The sequence below is a fragment of the Aquarana catesbeiana genome, linkage group LG09 (assembly GCF_042186555.1).
Source record: "Aquarana catesbeiana isolate 2022-GZ linkage group LG09, ASM4218655v1, whole genome shotgun sequence".
Taxonomy (NCBI): domain Eukaryota; kingdom Metazoa; phylum Chordata; class Amphibia; order Anura; family Ranidae; genus Aquarana; species Aquarana catesbeiana.
The window spans coordinates 281793289-281814673 of record NC_133332.1 but is presented as its reverse complement, the minus strand read 5'-3'; the positions used below and the strand labels follow the sequence as shown (position 1 = coordinate 281814673).

Below are 21385 nucleotides of genomic sequence, written 5' to 3'. Positions count from 1 at the left end.
GTCCTGGTCCAAACTTCAGCTCATACCTATTCACATCAATGGAATGATAACACCTGCCCCCAGCTATTATTATGACTGTAACAACTGTCATTGAGCGGAGAGTCAGCCCATGGATGCAGGTTCTGTGTCTTCACTGACTCTCTGCCCAGTGCTGACAAGGGTATGATTAATATTGTAATGTCTTATTTTTTTTTTTACATTGTTATTCATTTCATTCAGTAGTAAATGCATAAACATTTAAAAAAAAAACCCTTTACTTTGTTTGGAAATTGCTTTGGTATGCTTCCTGCTGGAAATATTATTGGGCATCAAAATATACAGGAAAAGTTGAAGAGTAAAATATGACTTTATACCTACTGCATTGCAATACTTCTCCAGCCCTACCCTTGTTTTATTTTCCAAAAAAATTAATAAAAAAAATAATCACTATGAGCAAGCCCCCCCTACTGTAGGGAACTTTTTTAGGAATAGGCACCAAAACAGTAAACATATTTTGCTCCTTAACAAACTTGGCATAAATTACACAAAAATAACTGGCTTTATTAAAACTAAAAATGTTCCATTCTTTACCCTTATTTCACTTGACCGGAACCATCTTAGTCTATTTTGTCTAAGCAGTAATGAAACATGTGAACTAGTCTAAGCAGGGTTGGCAAGAGCCTCCACAGCTATGAGAAATCTTTCGTTCCCGTAGAGTGACAACCTTAATAAACCCTGTGTGACGTACATTCCACAGCCTATCTCATGCTCTGATTACAAGACAAGTGTCAACAGTGATGTTGTGCCGACACCATATCTGTGGTTCCCCTCCACTATCAGATCTGGGCTGGATGTTGCAAACACAGTCTATTTTGGAGCAAGTATTAAACTTCTGTTTCTGTGCCTTATTTTAAAAAGCTAGGCACTGCTAATACAACTAAAATTTGACTTAAAGCAGCAGTCCAAGCAAACAGATGAGTACACAGTTAAAATACCTATATCCTTGCCAAAGGATTTTGCATTTATGTACATCCAGTCCTGGAATTTATACAGCTCTGCCACATAGCAAAACTACCCTGGTGGCCTAGTTTTTATCTTCTGCAGTTAAGCAACGCATGGTGACCTCCCTAATTGTCTCAAAGATAAAAAGTATTTGTCAAATATACAGGCTGAACAGCACGCCAGGATTCCACTCATATGTAGGATACACATTACATTTCACATATATAGTAAATAGGATTGGTAGTGCCCTATGCCTGTTCTGAAGTGACTTCAGCAGTTAAGCACCAGCTGTAGGCAGCACCAGAGTAGGCAAGAGCTTGGGTTCAGTCTGAACTCCCCATTGGAGCACTGACATGGCCCTGTGCACTTGAATGGGTGGCGTTTGGCGCTGGTTTCATCTGCCAAACGTGAAAAGTTTTATCATTGTATTGTATCATCGTTAACTTGTAGCTCGAGGGTCAGGGGGTGGTAAAGCTGTGGCTCAACTGCCCGTTTACTGCTCTTGACCATCCATGTAAACAAGGCTTAATATTACCTTTCATTATCTGTGAGGGTGCCTTTGGGGATAGCTTCAATTGCCATCACCTCCAGGCATCTGAAATTTTTATTATGCCCCTGGAGGAAATAGCAAGGAATGCTATGTTTGTCACAGCCCTTATATATGAATCTGCGGTGCTCACCTATACGCTTGCGCAAAGTGCGCATGGTACATCCTACATAAAGCAGGCCGCAGGGACACCTCAGAACGTAAACGACAAACTCAGTAGAGCATGTGATGAATTGTTTAATTTGAAACTTAAGTTTAGGAGCTGCTAGTGTACATGAAGCCTAAAGTTACTACAGCCTGAATAGAAAAGCCTATCCCCTGATAGCATGCTTCTCAGTGGGACGCTTGCTCATTGTGTGGAAGCAACATATAGAGATCAGACACATCCCTAACTGAGCCAGATCCATAGCTTTCTAATCAGTAAAGCTCATGCTCCCTGCTAATTGGAGAGGAATAGTCCTGATCGAGATCACTGCTTCCACACCCTAATAATGTTTTCAAATTTGACATTGTTTATGATTCTCAGTGCATTACCAAACTTAATATATAGGTTATTTGGATCCTGTCTAAATTAGACCTAGTATGTTTATGTTTGCATATGAAGTAGGGACCCTAGATTGTAAGCTCCTTGGCTGCAGGGGCTGATATGAATGTACAATTTATGGAAAATGATGCATAACCCCTTCATGCTTAAGCATATTTCTGACATGTGTTGCTTGCAAGTAGAGATGAGCTTCGAGTTCGAGTCGAACTCATGTTCGACTCGAACATTAGCTGTTCGCAAGTTCGCCGAACAGCGAACAATTTGGGGTGTTCGCGGCAAATTCGAATGCCGCAGAACACCCTTTAAAAGTCTATGGGAGAAATAAAAAGTGCTAATTTTAAAGGCTTATATGTAAGTTATTGTCATAAAAAGTGTTTGGGGACCCAGGTCCTGCCCCAGGGGACATGGACAAATGCAAAAAAAAGTTTTAAAAACGGCCGTTTTTTCAGGAGCAGTGATTTTAACAATGCTTAAAGTCAAACAATAAAAGTGTAATATCCCTTTAAATTTCGTACCTGGGGGTGCCTATAGTATGCCTGTAAAGGGGTGCATGTTTCCCGTGTTTAGAACAGTCTGATAGCAAAATGACATTTGGAAGGAAAAAACCCATTTAAAACTACCCGCGGCTATTGCATTGCCGACAATACACATAGAAGTTCATTGATAAAAAAGGCATAGGAATTCCCCACAGGGAAACCCCGAACCAAAATTTAAAAAAAAAATGATGTGGGAGTCCCCCTAAATTCCATACCAGGCCCTTCAGGTCTGGTATGGATATTAAGGGGAACCCCGGCCAAAATTTAAAAAAAAAATGACGTGGGGTTCCCCCTAAATTCCATACCAGACCCTTCAGGTCTGGTATGGATTTTAAGGGGAACCCCGCGCCAAAAAAAAAAAAAAAAAACGGCGTGGGGTCCCCCCAAAAATCCATACCAGACCCTTATCCGAGCACGCAACCTGGCAGGCCACAGGAAAAGAGGGGGGACGAGAGTGCGCCCCCCCTCCCCCCCTCCTGAACTGTACCAGGCCACATGCCCTCAACATTGGGAGGGTGCTTTGGGGTAGCCCCCAAAACACCTTGTCCCCATGTTGATGAGGACAAGGGCCTCATCCCCACAACCCTGGCCGGTGGTTGTGGGGGTCTGCGGGCGGGGGGCTTATCAGAATCTGGAAGCCCCCTTTAACAAGGGGACCCCCAGATCCCAGCCCCCCCCTGTGTGAAATGGTAAGGGGGTACTTACCCCTACCATTTCACTAAAAAACTGTCAAAAATGTTAAAAATGACAAGAGACAGTTTTTGACAATTCCTTTATTTAAATGCTTCTTCTTTCTTCTATCTTCCTTCATCTTCTTCTTCTTCTGGTTCTTCTGGCTCTTCTGGTTCTTCCTCCGGCGTTCTAGTCCAGCATCTCCTCCGCGGCGTCTTCTATCTTCTTCTCCTCGGGCCACTCCGCACCCATGGCATGGGGGGAGGCTCCCGCTCTTCTCTTCATCTTCTTCTTCATTCTCTTCTCTTCTTCCTTCTTCTCTTCTTCATTTTCTTCTCCGGGCCGCTCCGCATCCATGCTGGCATGGAGGGAGGCTCCCGCTGTGTGATGGCGTCTCCTTGTCTGACGGTTCTTAAATAACAGGGGGCGGGGCCACCTGGTGACCCTGCCCCCTCTGACGCACGGGACATGACGGGACTTCCCTGTGGCATTCCCCGTGACGTCACAGGGAAGTCCCGTCAAGTCACCGTGCTCATCAACATGGGGACAAGGTGTTTTGGGGGGCTACCCCAAAGCACCCTCCCAATGTTGAGGGCATGTGGCCTGGTACGGTTCAGGAGGGGGGGCCGCACTCTGGTCCCCCCCTCTTTTCCTGCGGCCTGCCAGGTTGCGTGCTCGGATAAGGGTCTGGTATGGATTTTTGGGGGGACCCCACGCCGTTTTTTTTTTTTTTTTAGGCGCGGGGTTCCCCTTAAAATCCATACCAGACCTGAAGGGTCTGGTATGGAATTTAGGGGGAACCCCACGTCATTTTTTTTTTTTTTTATTTTGGCCGGGGTTCCCCTTAATATCCATACCAGACCTGAAAGGCCTGGTATGGAATTTAGGGGGACCCCCACGTCATTTTTTTTTTTTTATTTTGGTTCGGGGTTTCCCTGTGGGGAATTCCCATGCCGTTTTTATCAATGAACTTCTATGTGTATTGTCGGCAATGCAATAGCCGCGGGTAGTTTTAAATGGGTTTTTTCCTTCCAAATGTCATTTTGCTGTCAGACTGTTCTAAACACGGGAAACATGCGCCCCTTTACAGGCATACTATAGACACCCCCCAGGTACGAGATTTAAAGGGATATTACACTTTTATTGTTTGACTTTAAGCATTATTAAAATCACTGCTCCTGAAAAAACGGCCGTTTTTAAAACTTTTTTTGCATTGATCCATGTCCCCTGGGGCAGGACCCGGGTCCCCAAACACTTTTTATGACAATAACTTGCATATAAGCCTTTAAAATTAGCACTTTTGATTATTCATGTTCGTGTCCCATAGACTTTAACGGTGTTCGCGTGTTCGAGCGAACTTTTTTCCTGTTCGCATGTTCTGGTGCGAACCGAACAGGGGGGTGTTCGGCTCATCCCTACTTACAAGTTAAAATCTGTATTTTTTACTAGAAAATTACTTAGAACCCCCAGACATTATATATATGTATATATTTTAGCAGAGATCCTAGAGAATAAAATGGTGATCATTGCAATATTTTATGTCGCACGGTATTTGCGCAGCGGTCTTTCAAACATAATTTTTTGGGAAAAAAGACATTTTCATGAATAAAGAAAAAACTAAACAGTAAAGTTAGCCCATTTTTTATATAATGTGAAAGATGATGTTACACCGAGTAAATAAATACCTAACATGTCATGCTTTGAAATTGTGCACACTCGTGGAATGGCGACAAACTACGGTACCTAAAAATCCCCATAGGCGACATTTTAAAATAAATTAACGGTTACCAGGTGAGAGATACAGAGGAGGTCTTTTGCTAGAATTATTGCTCTCACTCTAATGATCAGGGCGATACCTCACATGTGTGATTTGAACACCATTTACATATGAGGGCATGACTTACGCATGAGGTTTCTTTGCTGCGCAAGCTCATGGGAACCGGGGTGCTTTACATTCTTTATTTTTTCTTATTTATTTTATTTATTTTTACATTGTCACTTAAAAAAAAAATCTGGTCACTTTTATTGCTGTCACAAGGAATGTAAACATCCCTTGTGACAGTAATGGGTGGAGTCAGGTACTCTTTATGGAGAGATCGAGGGTCTAAAAGACCCCAAATCCCTCCTTTGCACTTCAAAGTATTCAGATCACCAAAAACAGAGATTCTGAATACTGTAATTTTTTTTTTAATCTGCGGCTTTGGCAGTCGAGTAAACCGGAAGTGACGTTGTGACGCCGCTTCCGTGCTTTTACATAGGAGACTGGAACGAAGAAGGCTTTGTTCCAGTCTCAGCCTAGCCGGTGGAAGTGGTGAATTGTGGATCAGGTCTCCCAGTGGGATGGGAGGCCCGGGAAGATCAGCGGAAGGTGGCGGTAGGGGGGACGTCCCCTACTGCTCTTTGAGGATAACAGCAGAGTGACTTTTAGCCGCATCGGTTGTTATCCCTAAAGAGCCGACTGCTCACACTAAAAAACGGTACCGGGGTGATGCCTGCAGGTGCATGCTAGGGGGAGTACAACTGGAAGAGTCAATGGTGGAGAAGGATCTGGGTGTTCTGGTATGTCATAAGCTTAATAATGGCATGCAATGCCAAGCTGTGGTTTCCAAAGGGAGCAAAATCCTTTCTTGCATTAAAAGGTATAGACTCCAGAGAGAGAAAGATATAATTTCACCCCTGTACAAATTTTGTAAGACCTCATCTGGAATATGCAGTTCAGTTTTGGGCACCAGTTCACAAAAAGGATATCAGGGAACTGGAGAAAGTGCAGAGAAGGGCAACCAAACTGATAAGAGGCATAGAGGAGCTCAGCTATGAGGAAAGATTAGAAGAACTGAATTTATTCTCTCTTGAGAAGCCAGTGAACCCAGCCAGACTGGGCTCACTGTGTATTGATGTTTGGTTGTGGTATGATCCTTGGCGGTACATGTGTCTAAGTTCTCTAATCACATGGCTACCCTTGATAAAGTCACGTGACATGTGATGCAACGCGTCGGTAGGAGCCAGTGAATTCACCTGACACATTGTGTGAACGGTGAACGGAACCTCATACAGCGGTCTGATTGCTTCTGAAGCGCCTGATTTAACCTGTAATATGTGAGTATTTGGTGATGCGGATGCGGAATGTGTACACAATTATGGTAATTGCGCAGTGATTTTCCCTTTCTTTTTTCTCTGCATGACATATTGTGAACTTGGAGTACTTTGCTTGACTATCGAGCTAGCCTGAGAGATGTGTGGCTGATCTGTGCAGCAGCCTGTCTTTGTGATGAACTGAAGATAATCGTTTTCCAATTTATTTGATGATTAGAAAACAAGTGTTTTTACTGAAGAGCCTGTGTGTTCTATATGCTAAACTTCGCCTCAATATTAGAGTGAGCCTGTGAGATACAGCGCTGATCTGTGCAGCAACTTTTTTATGACTATTGAAGTCAATTGTTTACATTTTCTAGGTGTAAACAAGTGTTTTACTGAAGAGTGTTTTTATGCTGATATATAAATTTTTTTCTCACGTTTTGAATTTATTTCACATTGGACACTTACAACAAGATTTTTTTTGGGCAGTTTATTTTATTCCTATATTTCTGTATTGAATAAGGATCTCCATATTTTACTTTCACGGATATATATTTTTTCAGTAGGTAGTTGATTATTAGCGCACTTATAAATATATTTAGTATAACGCGTTTGTTATTTAAAAAATAAATAAATAAATAAACCCATACAACCCTAAAGGTCATCACAGAGGACAAGGGATTACGTCTGGAGAAAAAGAGATTTAATCTTCAAATACAGAAAGGTTTCTTTACAATAAGAGCTGTGAATATTAGACATGTGCACACTGAAATATTTTGTTTCAGAATTTAGTTTTCTCCGAAAAATAAATTTAGTTACTCCTAAAATTTGTTATTATTTATTTTGTTTCATTAAAAAATGCATTCGTCTGAAAATCCGAAATAATTAAGGTCGAATCTGTCATTGAAGGTTTAGTGTGTCTGTCGAATGTTCTAAGAAGATTCAACGGCGCAGCTAAACTGTACGACGCCGCAATAGTACATTTCCGGTCTAATGTTCCTGCCTACAAGCTATAGTAGAATTCTAATGTTGTATGACACTAGTAATAATTATATTTATTAATTATTATTACTAGTCAACCAACATTAGAATTCTTCTATAGCCTATGGGCGGAGCATTTGACCATAAATGTCCGCTTGCGGCGACTGCTTCGTTGAATCTTCATGTCGAATCTTTTCTCTCTATGTCGCATAATCTTGGACTAATAGAGTTAGGTTAGGCGCATTCAACCTTTTTTGCTATTGTCTCTATAATGTTGAATCTTTTCTCTCTATGTAGAATAATCTTGGACTAATAGAGCTAAGGTTCTACACATTCGACCACAGGTTCAATGGACACAGATCGCTATTGTCAGCGTCATGTCGAATCTCCTATCTATATCGAACTGTTGTCGCAACGAAAACGAAAATAAAGCATTTGTTTATGTTGGATCTTTCGGTTTTCGGATTCTGCACATTCGTTATCGTTTGTTAAAACAATAACGAAAATACCCGAAATTTGGACGAAAATGCATTCGGACGAAAACAAATGTACATGTCTAGTGAATATGTGGATTAGACTCCAATCTCACTATGACCTACCACAGTCTATGCAATTCTATTACCTGCAGCTAAAACATGCAGTTGTAGCTCAAAATTTCCCTTGGGTATTTCACTCTCTCTCACCCCCAATTTTGGTTTGATGTCGCAAGTGCCTATGCAGAGAGCATTTATTTCTACATGCTATGCCATTAACCTGACCATTTATCTCGTAATGTATCCCTGAATGGTGTCGGAGAGGTGGGAGGCGGACGTGAGTGATCTGTCTGGTGAGCAATGGGAGATGGCACTGGAAGCTGTGCATTCCAGCACCTTAAATACATCTCAGTGACTATCTCAGCTGTTCATACTGTTAGGAGTACATTACACCCCATTGCGCTTATTTGAAATGGGCCTCCTCACAAATTTGATTTGTCCAAAATGTAACAGAAACCTTGGTACTCTGATTTACATGCTGTGGTGCTGCCCAAAACTTTATAGATATTGGGAGTCTGTCCTCAACACTATCAATCGGGCGTTTCAAACTACTCTTACTCCTGACCCCAAAAGTTTCTATTTTAGGTATTGTAGATAATGTGGTGGCAGATCAATTTAACAAGGAAGCCGTCTCTAGGGCATTGTTCCAGGCATGCAAAGTAGTGTTACTACACTGGAGGAGCACCTCTCCTCCTTCTCTTACAGAATGGGTGGAACATATGGGAATTACCCTCGGATTTGAATGGGTCATTTATCAGCTTAGGGGATACTCTTCTAAATTTGATGGGGTCTGGGGAGGATAGCTGGATTCTACTGATCTGGTCATGGACATATTGTTAGGTTCATGCTCACGCACCCTTCATCAATGTACACTACTGTTTATGGGCTTAGTTACTGGGAAGCATGGTACCTACATGTATGGGCAAGGAATGGGTTTTGACTAGGTTCTTAACGCTATCATTTACAGTTTGCTGTATCTCTGAAACACCATTGTAAGAGTCTTGTCTCTTCTATGTACTGAGTGTTCTGGAATATGTATTCTTGTATTTGTCCCAATAAATCTTTTGTTGATAAAAATAAAGTTGTTTCTGGACCTATTAGCAGTGGTGTGGCACTTCAATTTAAATTTCTGTTAAAATGGAATAAAAAAAAAAAAAATTAGAGCACCCCCTTTTCCCCATGCTCACATGCAAATGTAAATACGCACAGAGGTCCCACATGCATAAGTGAACAGTGATTGCCACGACATGCTTGAGGTATTTGCATGAACATCAGACTAAGAGCAATAATTCTAGGGCCAGACTTCCTGTGTAACTCTAAACTGGTAACCAGTAAAGGCTTTTAAGGCATTGCATATGGATAATGTAATGTACCACAGTTTGTCACTATACCATGAGCGTGCGCAATTTTAAAATGTGACATGTTGGGTATCCATTTACTCGGCATAACATCATCATCAGAGCTTGTGAACATCAAAGTAAGAACAATAATTCTAGGGCCAGACTTCCTGTGCAACTCTAAAGGCTTTTAAAGAATCTCCTATGGAGATTGTCAGGTAACATAGTTTGTTGCCATTTTACGGACGTGCAAAATGTTAAATCTTGAGGTACGTGGTATCAATTTTCTTGGCATAACATCATATTTTGTTTTTTTACCAGAAATTGTGTTGTTATATTGTGTTTGTTTGCACTAAAAATGTATTTAAGTGAATTTTTTTCTCAAAATTTGCATTTGACAAATATTGTGCAATATAAAAAATTGTGAGCATTATTTTATTCACCAGGGCCTCTGCTTTCTGAAAATATATATTGTTTGTGGGTTCTAATTAATACTTTTACCTTGTATGTATCAAAAATATGTCAAAATTTGGCAGGAATGTAAATAGTCAAATACAATGACCACCCACCCTGAGAAATGGAAAGGTGTGGGAGGTAGGAGGACATCGGGCAACCTTCTTCAACAAGGAAATATTGACACTTGCTCATAAGAGATGCTCAGGAGTTAGGGATCCTGAGGCACAATTGGAAACTGTCAAAGGTACCTGCATAATCTCTCATAGCACCTTTTAAAGACAGATCTACTTTAACCACACAGCAACACATTGCTAACTTTGCAGCTTAATTTATAAATGGTAAAGCAGTGCCAAACAAATTAAGAGTATTGGCAAATCTTATTTTTTCAGATTCCAGAATAATTTTATGCATATCTATCTTATGAAAAAATAAACAATTCAGGTATAGGTGTTGTCACAGAACGTCCCACACTCCACTTGAGTGCTTCCGTCAGTATACCACTTCCTCCCAGTCTGGACTCAGATATCCGATATTCCAACCGCTCATAAGCACAAAACAAGGCGACACTTGTTTCACTGCTAACATGGACTATATTTTTATTAGAACCAGAATACAGTCTTATATACAGTAGAAGATGAGGTTCCCCCCTCCTGCTCATATTACTCTAACAATACACCTGTAACCTAATTAACCTAATTAACATGAGCTAGTTTACTAAATCATTTACCCAGACCAGATGACTCAGAGACATGACCTGTAGGATACAGACTTGTGGGCACCGAGCTTCACACAGTAGTATAAACACAATAGCAGGAGCTAATTACAATTAACAATACAAACAACAATCTCCCCCCTCCTCAGCCTAGTCATCAACAACTATAGTAGGATTAGACTGTTCGTCTCCTAGCCAGTCCTGGAGGCTAATGTGATCAGCTCACTCAATTACCAGGTTGAGTTCAGAATCAAACAAACCAATAATAGTCTCTACATACATCCTGGGAGATATTGTGGACAAATATTACTGTCCCATTTTAAGTAGTCCAAGATATATTTTCTCACTCACCCTGTGCCAGGATAGCAAAGGGTGACTTAGACATAAGTGGTGTATGGGGAGCTGAAACACGGGCATCCCCTACTTTCCAAGGGATTCTGAGTTCCATGGGCCCTCCCATCACAGGTGTATACAATGGTTGCAATCCATTCTCCAGGAAATGTAAAAACATTTCTGCAGATAATTTTGCTAGTTTAGAGGCAGCCTGATTTATGCTAAGTAGGGTTAACTTTTTTCTTTCTTTGGTAAATTCCTCCTTAGTATGAATTACACTACATGGACAATATGTACAAACTTTAGCATGTTCCTATCCACACTAACAAAGCACAAATACTTGTTTTAATCAGTGACATTTCAGCTCTGCTGGTCTCTGAGGTCGGAAGAATGTGACAGCAACCACACAGTTACACATCTGAGTCACTTCTGAGCTCAATTATTTGTTTTCATTTTCTTGATAACATTAAAAACGGCTACCCTAAGACTAGCCATTTAATTAAAACTTGGTGAGTGAGCTATCACATACTGTTGGCAAACTCAGTTTAGACTTCATGGTGTAATCAGCTCTCTCTCCTCCCCAAGCACTGTGGTGACAAATCTTTATGTTTGCTGCCTTTGGATTAAAAGAAGCACTATTGTTAATATATTTAGATATTATTTTTCTTCAAGGCCACTTTGCACCTGTATAAATGTGAAAACTGAGCTTCCACAATAGTGGAAGAATGGGCTATCTGGGACATATTTCCATGGCAGTATCTCCATTCTGTTGGGCCTTGTATACTGCAAGTGGGACCCCTCCACTGAAATCAATCTATCCCTGCTTAATGTTATTGACTTTGTTTTTGAACAGAAATGCAATCCAGTCCTTTTCTCTAATGGTATTGTAGAATTTGGGGTGGTAAATTAATTCCCAACAATATCACTGATTAAGGCTGACAGCCTCCAATTGGGTGCTCAGGCTTATCATGCTGATAAAGATACACAGCATACTGGAAGTAGTTCCTGCAAGACTCTGGCTTTCACACCCAGGATCCCTAGAAGCTTGTTCAACATATTCGGAAAAGTCTGACCCAACCTACTGCTGAGTAGGGGGCTGACTATCTTCAGGGATTAGCAGGTTAACGCGCAAAGCTAACCCATACTGCCCCTCTGACACAGTCCTTTGGAAAACTCAACAGAGTCTAGTCAATGACATAACGTTTGAAAGTTCCAGAGCACAACTAAACTAGAAGAAAAAATCAAATCACCAAAAAAGTATAGTTTAAATTTGGCTTTAGGGAATTCATACCTACATTTACTTTATTTACAAATGTTCAGTAATTAAAGTGGAATTTGACTTGCATGCACAATGGACACAAGATGTAACTCCACTATAATTTTGGTTCTTGGTTCTCTTTAGCTCAGCAGATGTGGATGCAATCATTAAGATACTTAACGCGTAGCAAATCTCTGATAATTCTAACTCTATAATTACAAAAAAAATGGCTAGTAGGGATGAGCCGAACACCCCCCTGTTCGATTCGCACCAGAACTTGTGAACAGGCAAAAAATTTGTTCGAACACGCGAACACTGTTAAAGTCTATGGGACACGAACATGAATAATCAAAAGTGCTAATTTTAAAGGCTTATATGCAAGTTATTGTCATAAAAAGTGTTTGGGGACCTGGGTCCTACCCCAGGGGACAAGGATCAATGCAAAAAATAGTTTCAAAAACGGCCGTTTTTTTCGGGAGCAGTGATTTTAATAATGCTTAAAGTCAAACAATATTGCCCCATACACACGGTCGGACATTGATCGGACATTCCGACAACAAAATCCTAGGATTTTTCCGACGGATGTTGGCTCAAACTTGTCTTGCATACACATGGTCACACAAAGTTGTTGGAAAATCCGATCATTCTGAACGCGGGTGACGTAAAACACGTACGTCGGGACTATAAATGGGGCAGTAGCCAATAGCTTTCATCTCTTTATTTATTCTGAGCATGCGTGGCACTTTGTGCGTCGGATTTGTGTACACACGATGAGAGATTCCGACATATCTATAGCAAGCTCTCAAACTTTGTGTGTCGGAAATTCCTATGGAAAATGTGTGATGGAGCCTACACACGGTCGGAATTTCTGACAACAAGGTCCTATCACACATTTTCCGTCGGAAAATCCGACCGTGTGTACGGGGCATAAAATTTAAAACTACTTGCGGCTATTAATGAATTGCCGCTTCGACAATACACATAAAAGTTCATTGATAAAAACGGCATGGGAATTCCCCACAGGGGAACCCCGAACCAAAATTTAAAAAAAAAGGATGTGGGGGTCCCCCTAAATTCCATACCAGGCCCTTCAGGTCTGGTATGGATATTAAGGGGAACCCCGGCCAAAATTTTTTTAAAAATGGCGTGGGTCCCCCTAAAAATCCATACCAGACCCTTATCCGAGCACACAACCTGGCAGGCCACAGGAAAAAGGGGGGACGAGAGAGTGCCCCCCTCCTGAACTGTACCAGGCCACATGCCCTCAACATTGGGAGGGTGTTTGGGGTAGCCCCCAAAACACCTTGTCCCCATGTTGATGAGGACAAGGGCCTCATCCCCACAACCCTGGCCGGTGGTTGTGGGGGTCTGCGGGTGAAGGGCTTATCGGAATCTGGAAGCCCGCTTTAACAAGGGGACCCCCAGATCTGGGCCCTCCCCCTGTGTGAAATCTTTCTTCTTTCTTCTATCTTTCTTTGGTTTCTTCCTCCATCTTCTTCTTCTTCTGGTTCTTCTGGTTCTTCCTCCGGTGTTCTTGTCGGGCATCTTCCTCCGCGGCGTTGGCGTCTTCTTCCCTTCTTCTCCTCGGGCTGCTCCGCATCCATGATGGCATGGAGGGAGGCTCCCGCTGTGTGACACTTCTCCTCTTCTGATGGTTCTTAGATAACGGGGGGGTGGGGCCACCCGGTGACCCGCCCCCCTCTGACGCACAGTGATTTGACGGGACTTCCCTGTGGCGTCACAGGGAATGCCACAGGGAAGTCCTGTCATGTCCCTGTGCGTCAGAGGGGGGCGGGGTCACTGGGTGGCCCCACCCCCCATTATTTAAGAACCGTCAGAAGAGGAGAAGCATCACACAGCGGGAGCCTCCTTCCATGCATCATGGATGCAGAGCGGCCCGAAAAGAAGATGAAGACAAGAAGATGAAGACAAGAAGATGAAGAGAAGAAGATGAAGAAAGAAGCGTCACACAGCGGGAGCCTCCCTCCATGCCATCATGGATGTGGAGCGGCCCGGAGAAGAAGGGAAGAAGATGCCGACGCTGCGGAGGAAGATGCCGGACGAGAACACCGGAGGAAGAACCAGAAGAACCAGAAGAAGAAGAAGATGGAGGAAGAAACTGAAGATAGATAGAAGAAAGAAGAAGCATTTAAATAAAGGAATTGTCAAAAACTGTCTCTTGTCATTTTTAACATTTTTGACACTTTTTTAGTGAAATGGTACCTACCATTTCACACAGGGGGGAGGGCCGGGATCTGGGGGTTCCCTTGTTAAAGGGGGCTTCCAGATTCCGATAAGCCCCCCGCCCGCAGACCCCCACAACCACCGGCCAGGGGATGTGGGGATGAGGCCCTTGTCCTCATTAACATGGGGACAAGGTGGTTTCGGGGGCTATCCCAAAGCACCCTCCCAATGTTGAGGGCATGTGGCCTGGTACGGTTCAGGAGGGGTGGCGCTCTCTCGTCCCCCCCCTTTTTCTGCGGCCTGCCAGGTTGCATGCTCGGATAAGGATCTGGTATGGATTTTTGGGGGGACCCCACGCCATTTTTTAAAAAATTTTGGCACGGGGTTCCCCTTAAAACCCATACCAGACCTGAAGGGTCTGGTATAGATTTTGAGGGGGACCCCACGCCATTTTTTAAAAAAAATTTTGGCCGGGGTTCCCCTTAATATCCATACCAGACCTGAAGGGCCTGGTATGGAATTTAGGGGGACCCCCACGTCATTTTTTTTTTTTAATTTTGGTTCGGGGTTCCCTTGTGGGGAATTCCCATGCCGTTTTTATCAATGAACTTTTATGTGTATTGTCGGACCGGCAATTCATTAAAAGCCGCAAGTAGATTAAATTACTTTTTTCCTTTGAAATGTCATTTTGCCGTCAGACTGTTCTAAACATGGGAAACATGCGCCCCTTTACAGGCATACTATAGACACCCCCCAGGTACAAAATTTAAAGGGATATTACACTTTTATTGTTTCACTTTAAGCATTATTAAAATCACTGCTCCCGAAAAAACGTCCGTTTTTAAAACTTTTTTTTGCATTGATCCATGTCCCCTGGGGCAGGACCCAGGTCCCCAAACACTTTTTATGACAATACCATGAATATAAGCCTTTAAAATTAGCACTTTTGATTTCTCCCATAGACTTTTAAAGGGTGTTCCGCAGCATTCAAATTTGCCGCGAACACCCCAAATTGTTCGCTGTTCGGCGAACTTGCGAACAGCCGATGTTCGAGTCGAACATGAGTTTGCCTCGAAGCTCATCCCTAATGGCTAGTGACAAACAAAGGAGCAATGAATCAACTACAGGAACATCATTTTCATTTTGTCACTAAACCAAATTGCATTGGTTTCCCTTTCAAAAGTCTATCATTTTATTTTGCATCGCAATGATTTTAAGTCGATAGCAGTAAAATATGAATCAGTTATATTTAATGGTGATTTTATTTAAATATGATATACATTTTTGTAAAAGACTACAATCAGGTAACATTCAGATAATTAAAGTGACACTAAAGGTTCGATTTTTATTTTTTAAAAATAACAAACATGTCATACTTACCTCCACTGTGCAGCTTGTTTTGCACAGAATGGCCCTGAATGGCATTTTCTGGGGTCCTCCGGTGGCTTTCCTAGCTCCTCCCCATCTCAGATAACCCCCTGGGAGAAGCGCTCTCCCGGGGGGTTACCTTGTGGCATCCATAGCCGCAGAGTGCAGGACTCGGCTCCGCCCCCCGGCGCCTGTGTCATTGGATTTGATTGACAGCAGCACAAGCCAATGGCTGCGCTGCTATCAATCTATCCAATGAAGAGCTGAGATGAGAAGAGAAGCCCGGGCAACGATCGAGCATGGGGTCAAGTGCAGGACTTTCGAGGGCTCAGGTAAGCAAACCGGGGGGGCTGGGAGGCCAGTAATTATCAGATGTTTTTTTACCTTAATGCATAGGATACATTAGGTGAAAAAACATGAACCTTTACAACACCTTTAACTCCTTGAATTTTAAAAGTTACATTTAATGATGTATCATTCATACATCATTAAATGCAATTTTTAAATTCAAGGAGTTAAGTATCTAAATGTTACCTGATTGTAGTCTTTTACAGTCCTTGTACAGCAGGGTTGGAACATGAGCAGAACAAGCACACATGGAGCTGATTATTAAGTTTGCTAGAAGAAGAATGATATAAGTATAGAAAGGCGAGTGACAGAAGGATGAGCTGCTTGGTGTGCTGCTTTTCCTTTCACTGTCCACTCATAGTTTAAGCAGGTCCTGGAAAGCCTGGGCTCAGAAGGAAGTGGGTTGAATGATGCTAGCTTTAAAACTGAAAAAGCATAGCAACAGAAAAAAGTATTGCAGGGGAAATCTCTGGATTGAAAGTGAAAATTGCAGCATAAGCTAGTTGTGTTATTTTATCTATTATTGGGCTTTTAATTATATCTTGTTTTTTTTGGCCATATATCTATATTATCTATCTATATCTATCTATATATATTATCTATTATCTATCTATATCTATATCTATATCTATAATATTGGTTCTTTCAATAAAACCTATATAAAGACATTCATTTGGGCAAGAATTAGTATTTACTATGGCATAGAAATTCAAATTTACAGCACCCTTCTACATTATTCATTTGATATAGAGAAAACAAAAGCAAAGTTCAGATGGAACCTGTATATTTTCATAAGGGGACATTTATCAAGCAAATTATTTACAATTAGAAGCAAGTCAGGCTACCTCTATCTTAGCAAAGTCTCTTTGACAGGTTTACTATGTATTTGTGACCCCCCTACTCTTGTATTCCAGGGAAGCCAACTGTGGCACATTTTCAAAGTGCTGAGACACAATTATTACTGAAGATGAGACAAATTTTCCCTTTAAACATATGCACAAATAATAAGTGATCAGGGCAGGTTTTGGTCTGTAACCTTGTAATAGATCTGTTACATAATCTGCCTCACTGTCCTATTAGGCAACAAACAACGCTGATGTCACTACCTTCTTTGCCTTACAGCAGGATTGATTCTAGTGGAGTTTCTTGTATGTAACCTTTTGGTATTGTTTGTATGTTTTTAATTAATAAATCACCTGTATTACATGCATCTGGAGCCTTCCCCTTCTTTTACATGTGTACCAGACAGGTACTGGAGTATCGAGCAGTTTAAATGGGAGTGTGACAAGTTTTCTTCTCTCATCCCCTATGGGGATACTTCCACACACATCTTGGGGTCCAACTATTTGGTAAGTGGCCCTATGCTTTTGATGGTCGAAAGTGTATTGGATGAAAGATTTTATTATTTACTTTGGAAAATTATTCATTGAATTTGTGGTGGCTAATTTAGAATTACTTTGCTGTGTCACAGATTTGATAAATATCCTCGTTGGTGTTTTAAATAAAAAAAAAATAAAAAAATGAATGCCCTTATCCTTACCCTCACATACATTAGTTTGTTTTTATTTCATATACCGCTTCATACAAATTAAAGCTGGTGTGCAAGTTAATGGAGAAGGTAAGAATGGTATGCCATGTACACAGAGAAGATGCAAGCAAGCTCAAGCCAGACAAGCCAGAGAATTTGGTACTTGAGCCAGCAGTGGACTGCTTTACCTCAACAAAGATGGCAGTGCGGATGCCAGTTGAGGTTTTTCTTTCTTTCTTTCTTACAACCCAGATGGAGTTAAGCATATGAATGTTACTTGGTATTAGCCTTTTACAGTCCTCGTGCAGCAGGGCTAGAATATGAGCAGAACAACAGGGTAGGGGAACACATCAAAATACTCCTAAAAAATTGAATATTTGATGCCTGAGCTGTCAATCATAAGGCCCATTTGTTGTCACATGGTATAACTTCTTCAGGAATTTGCAGGAACCTAAGGACATTTAGGAAGCACATTTGCACATTGGTGTAGTGTAGGGATAGGTATGTACAATCATCTCATGGTACCTGCAGTGCAGTTAACCTTTTACTTTAGCTATATGGGTTTACTTTAAGTACCTAAAGGTAAATGTCATAGCAAAACGGGATCTAAAATCAGCCAAATCCGAAAACCATTCTACCACCCATTATATCATATCATAGCACATAAACATACAAAAGAGTCACCAATTGTCCATGGTTTCCAACATCTCAGGACAGTCAAGAATTTCAAATAATTTTCCCTTAGGACTTAAGAGTAGCTCTCTCCAACTGTACTCCAAGCTCATATTTCCAGAAAAAAAAATATTCTGCACTCACCGAGACTGAAGAGTATGAGAAATTTCAGGCACACAAAACTCCTGTCTGTCCACCTGCAGGGAATGTAGAAGAATGACTAGTTCCTGTGCTCTAAGAACCAGATTATTCAGAGTGGATCCAGCCTGGGCTGCAATGGCTGACAGTTCAATCTAAAAAACAAAAGAATACATGAAGTTTGAACACCTCTGTTACTTTAGAGCTAAAGAATATTATATTGCTCACATCACTTAAATATTTAAAAGAGAACTGCAATTATTCTAACTCTCTATCAGGTTTTCTGTACTTTTCAGAGAATGTGATGGACCTGATTTATTAAAGTGAATAAATAAATACAGGGATAGATGATTATGAAAAGCTTGCATTACAGGCTCACACAAGCACATAGATGAACACATGTCTAAAGTGAATGCAATCTATGAATGTATCTAGAAAATTGTACAATTCTGTTCCATGTATATGGTGCAGCCTTAGTTTGCTATGAATGTTGAACCTACAAATAATGTGGCATTTTGTGCATTCCGTTATACCATGCTGTGAATGAGTTTATAATATGGTGCTCAGACATGCTTTTGGAGTTAAAGACGCAGCAAACACTGCACACTGGTCTCTGCCATTGGAAACCAATGACATGAATATTTTTTTAAGAACTGATTACTAAAGGTGAAAAAGAAGTACAATTACAGCATATTTCTATTTTTTTTTAATTTGCTCAAATTTCATAAGTCTTTAATCAATCACCTCAACAGACCAATCATCTCTGGCACCAACTCCATCACAACAAATTTATCACAGTTCATTGGTTATCATTTGCAATAATTTGTTAGGAATCTTCCCTTTGCATTAGTGCACTTTTAACAGAGTATATTTCAGTGCATTGGTGCACGTTTAACATAGTATATTGTAGTGCGTTAGTGCACATTTAAAGCAGTATATTTCAGTGCGTTAGTGCACGTTTATTGCATTATATTGCATTGCGCTAGTGCACGTTTAATGCTGTATATTTCAGTGTGTTGGTGCACGTTTACCGCAGTATACTGCAGTGCGTCAGTGCAGTTTTACTGCAGTGTATTGTAGTGTGTCAGTGGAGTGTGTCTGTGTAGTGAGTACTTAAGTTAAAGTGCACCAAACACCACTTTCCACTGATTAAAGTGCATCCACCTACACCTTTCCCCATCTTTATTACATTTTGTTAATAAGTCCCCCCCTGTAATATTATGCCCAAACCATTGTGACTGATATGCTTTGATATGCTTTGCTATTTCAGTATACAAGATAGCTTAAATCTATAAAAAAATGCTTAGAAAGATGCTTGCACAAGCACTGTACTCTATATATCATTGTGGGTTGGTTTTGTCCTTCTCTGTTCTGTAGGCCATGGGACAGGATGCATGACTTATGACTCATAACCAGATGGCCTATTGACCCCGTGTTAACTCATGATAATGTATCTTAAAGGGTCGCTGATTTGTATAACCATATAACTATATATTTCTATACAAATACATCATTTTACTAACCACTCCACCCTCCCCTCTTTCTATTGGTGTGTTGAACCATATATAAGCTGTAACACACCTAATAAAGGCAGACATTTTACAAATGCACAACCTGCTTCTCGTTTTCATTCGGTGTCTCCAGATATCTGAGGGTCATGTTGGTGTACCTATAAGAAGGGTGGTCATCCAGAATACCTACTGTTTCCTTTCACCCCCATCATGTCTGGGAGGCCAAAATGGAGAAGCAGACATTCCCATGGCACTGTGAGGGGGCCAGCAGCGTCTGTGTCCACAGGAAAACGTGGACGTGGTCCATCCTCAGGCAGGGCATAATTTCCTCTGTTTTGTGATGTTGCCCATGCTATCCAGTCACAGGATGCAGAGGAGGTGGTGGACTGGCTTACTAAACCTCATTCTCCTCATCCTTCATCACTTAAGCAGAGACTAGTGCGCAGTCCACCACAGCTGCCAGAATGGCTTCTTCTGTCTCCTTGTCCACTGCTACTCCTGCCATAGCCCCAGCATCATGCATGGAGGAGTCAGCTGAGTTATTTGAGCACAGCTTCAGACACTTGCTACTTGACGATGCACAGCCATTACTTGATTCAGATCTTGGTTCTAAGGTTAAGTAAGGTAGGAACATGACCTTACAGAGAGGGGAGAACACTGGTGAACAACAAATTGTCCATCATGTTCCCCCAGCCGCAGCGTATTGCCAAGCTGGCTCCAGTGATGGTGATGATGAAGGGGGTGAAAATGATGAGGTCACTGATACGACTTGGCTGCCAGATAGAGCAGAGGAGGAAAGTGAGGGTGAGGCACAACCCCAACGAGGCAGCCATCATGAAAGCGTAGAGAGCCACACAATACACAAGAGGAGGGGGGGGGGATTTTTGGTAGTTTTGGAGGCATTGAAGCAGACAAAGATATACATCAACCCTTAACAGATGGTTTTCCATCCCCAGGACCCTTAGGAGTAGTACGTGGCTGGGCGGAGGCAGTTCCAGATACTGTAATCCTCAGTGACACCAAGGAGTCTGCTTCTCCTTGGGCTTTCAGTGCCGCTGGAGTTTTTGTGACAGAAAAGAGAGCCTGTCTGTCTACAGACTCCATGGACCGGCTGACATTTATCAAACAAAAGAAGGTAGGGAGTAGGGAAAGCCGCAGTTCGCTGCTTCTGTCGGCAGTTATCCTAACCCCCCACATATAGGGGAAACCACAGGGGACTATTTCGGTACTGGAGGTAGTAGGGTATTGGTACAAAAAGGTGAAGGAAAAATAGTAGAATAAAAACTAGGTTTTTAATAGAAAATCATTTTAAAAAAAAGATAAATTTATCTCGAAAGTACAATAACATATACAGTTGTCATACAGAACAAAGCAGTACATACAACCACATGAATTGTATCCAATAATAACAGAGATTGCAACAATGACTTGGATTCTCGACCGGTTTCGCGGTGTTCACCGCTTCCTCAGGAGAGTAAAGTCTATAATGTGGCATAAGGACAGATAATAAATATACAGAAATTCACAAATGCATAACATTTTTGTAATGGTGGCAGCGAGATCATTAAATAATACATTGAACCATAATATACAAATTGAGTATAAGAAAGGACAGGCTCACCCGTTCAGAATTTCTCTGTGGATATGTGGGGCCCCATACAGTTCTCCCTG

General features: G+C 41.5%; 1 protein-coding gene across 1 annotated transcript in view; it reads right to left on the bottom strand.

The window, feature by feature from the left end:
- LOC141108609 (steroidogenic factor 1-like) overlaps positions 1 to 21385 on the bottom strand; it is a 464304-nt gene that overhangs the window by 95826 nt on the left and 347093 nt on the right. Inside the window, 2 exon segments of the mRNA XM_073600362.1 lie at positions 18210 to 18246; positions 18248 to 18358. Coding sequence (XP_073456463.1) covers positions 18210 to 18246; positions 18248 to 18358 — 148 coding nt within the window.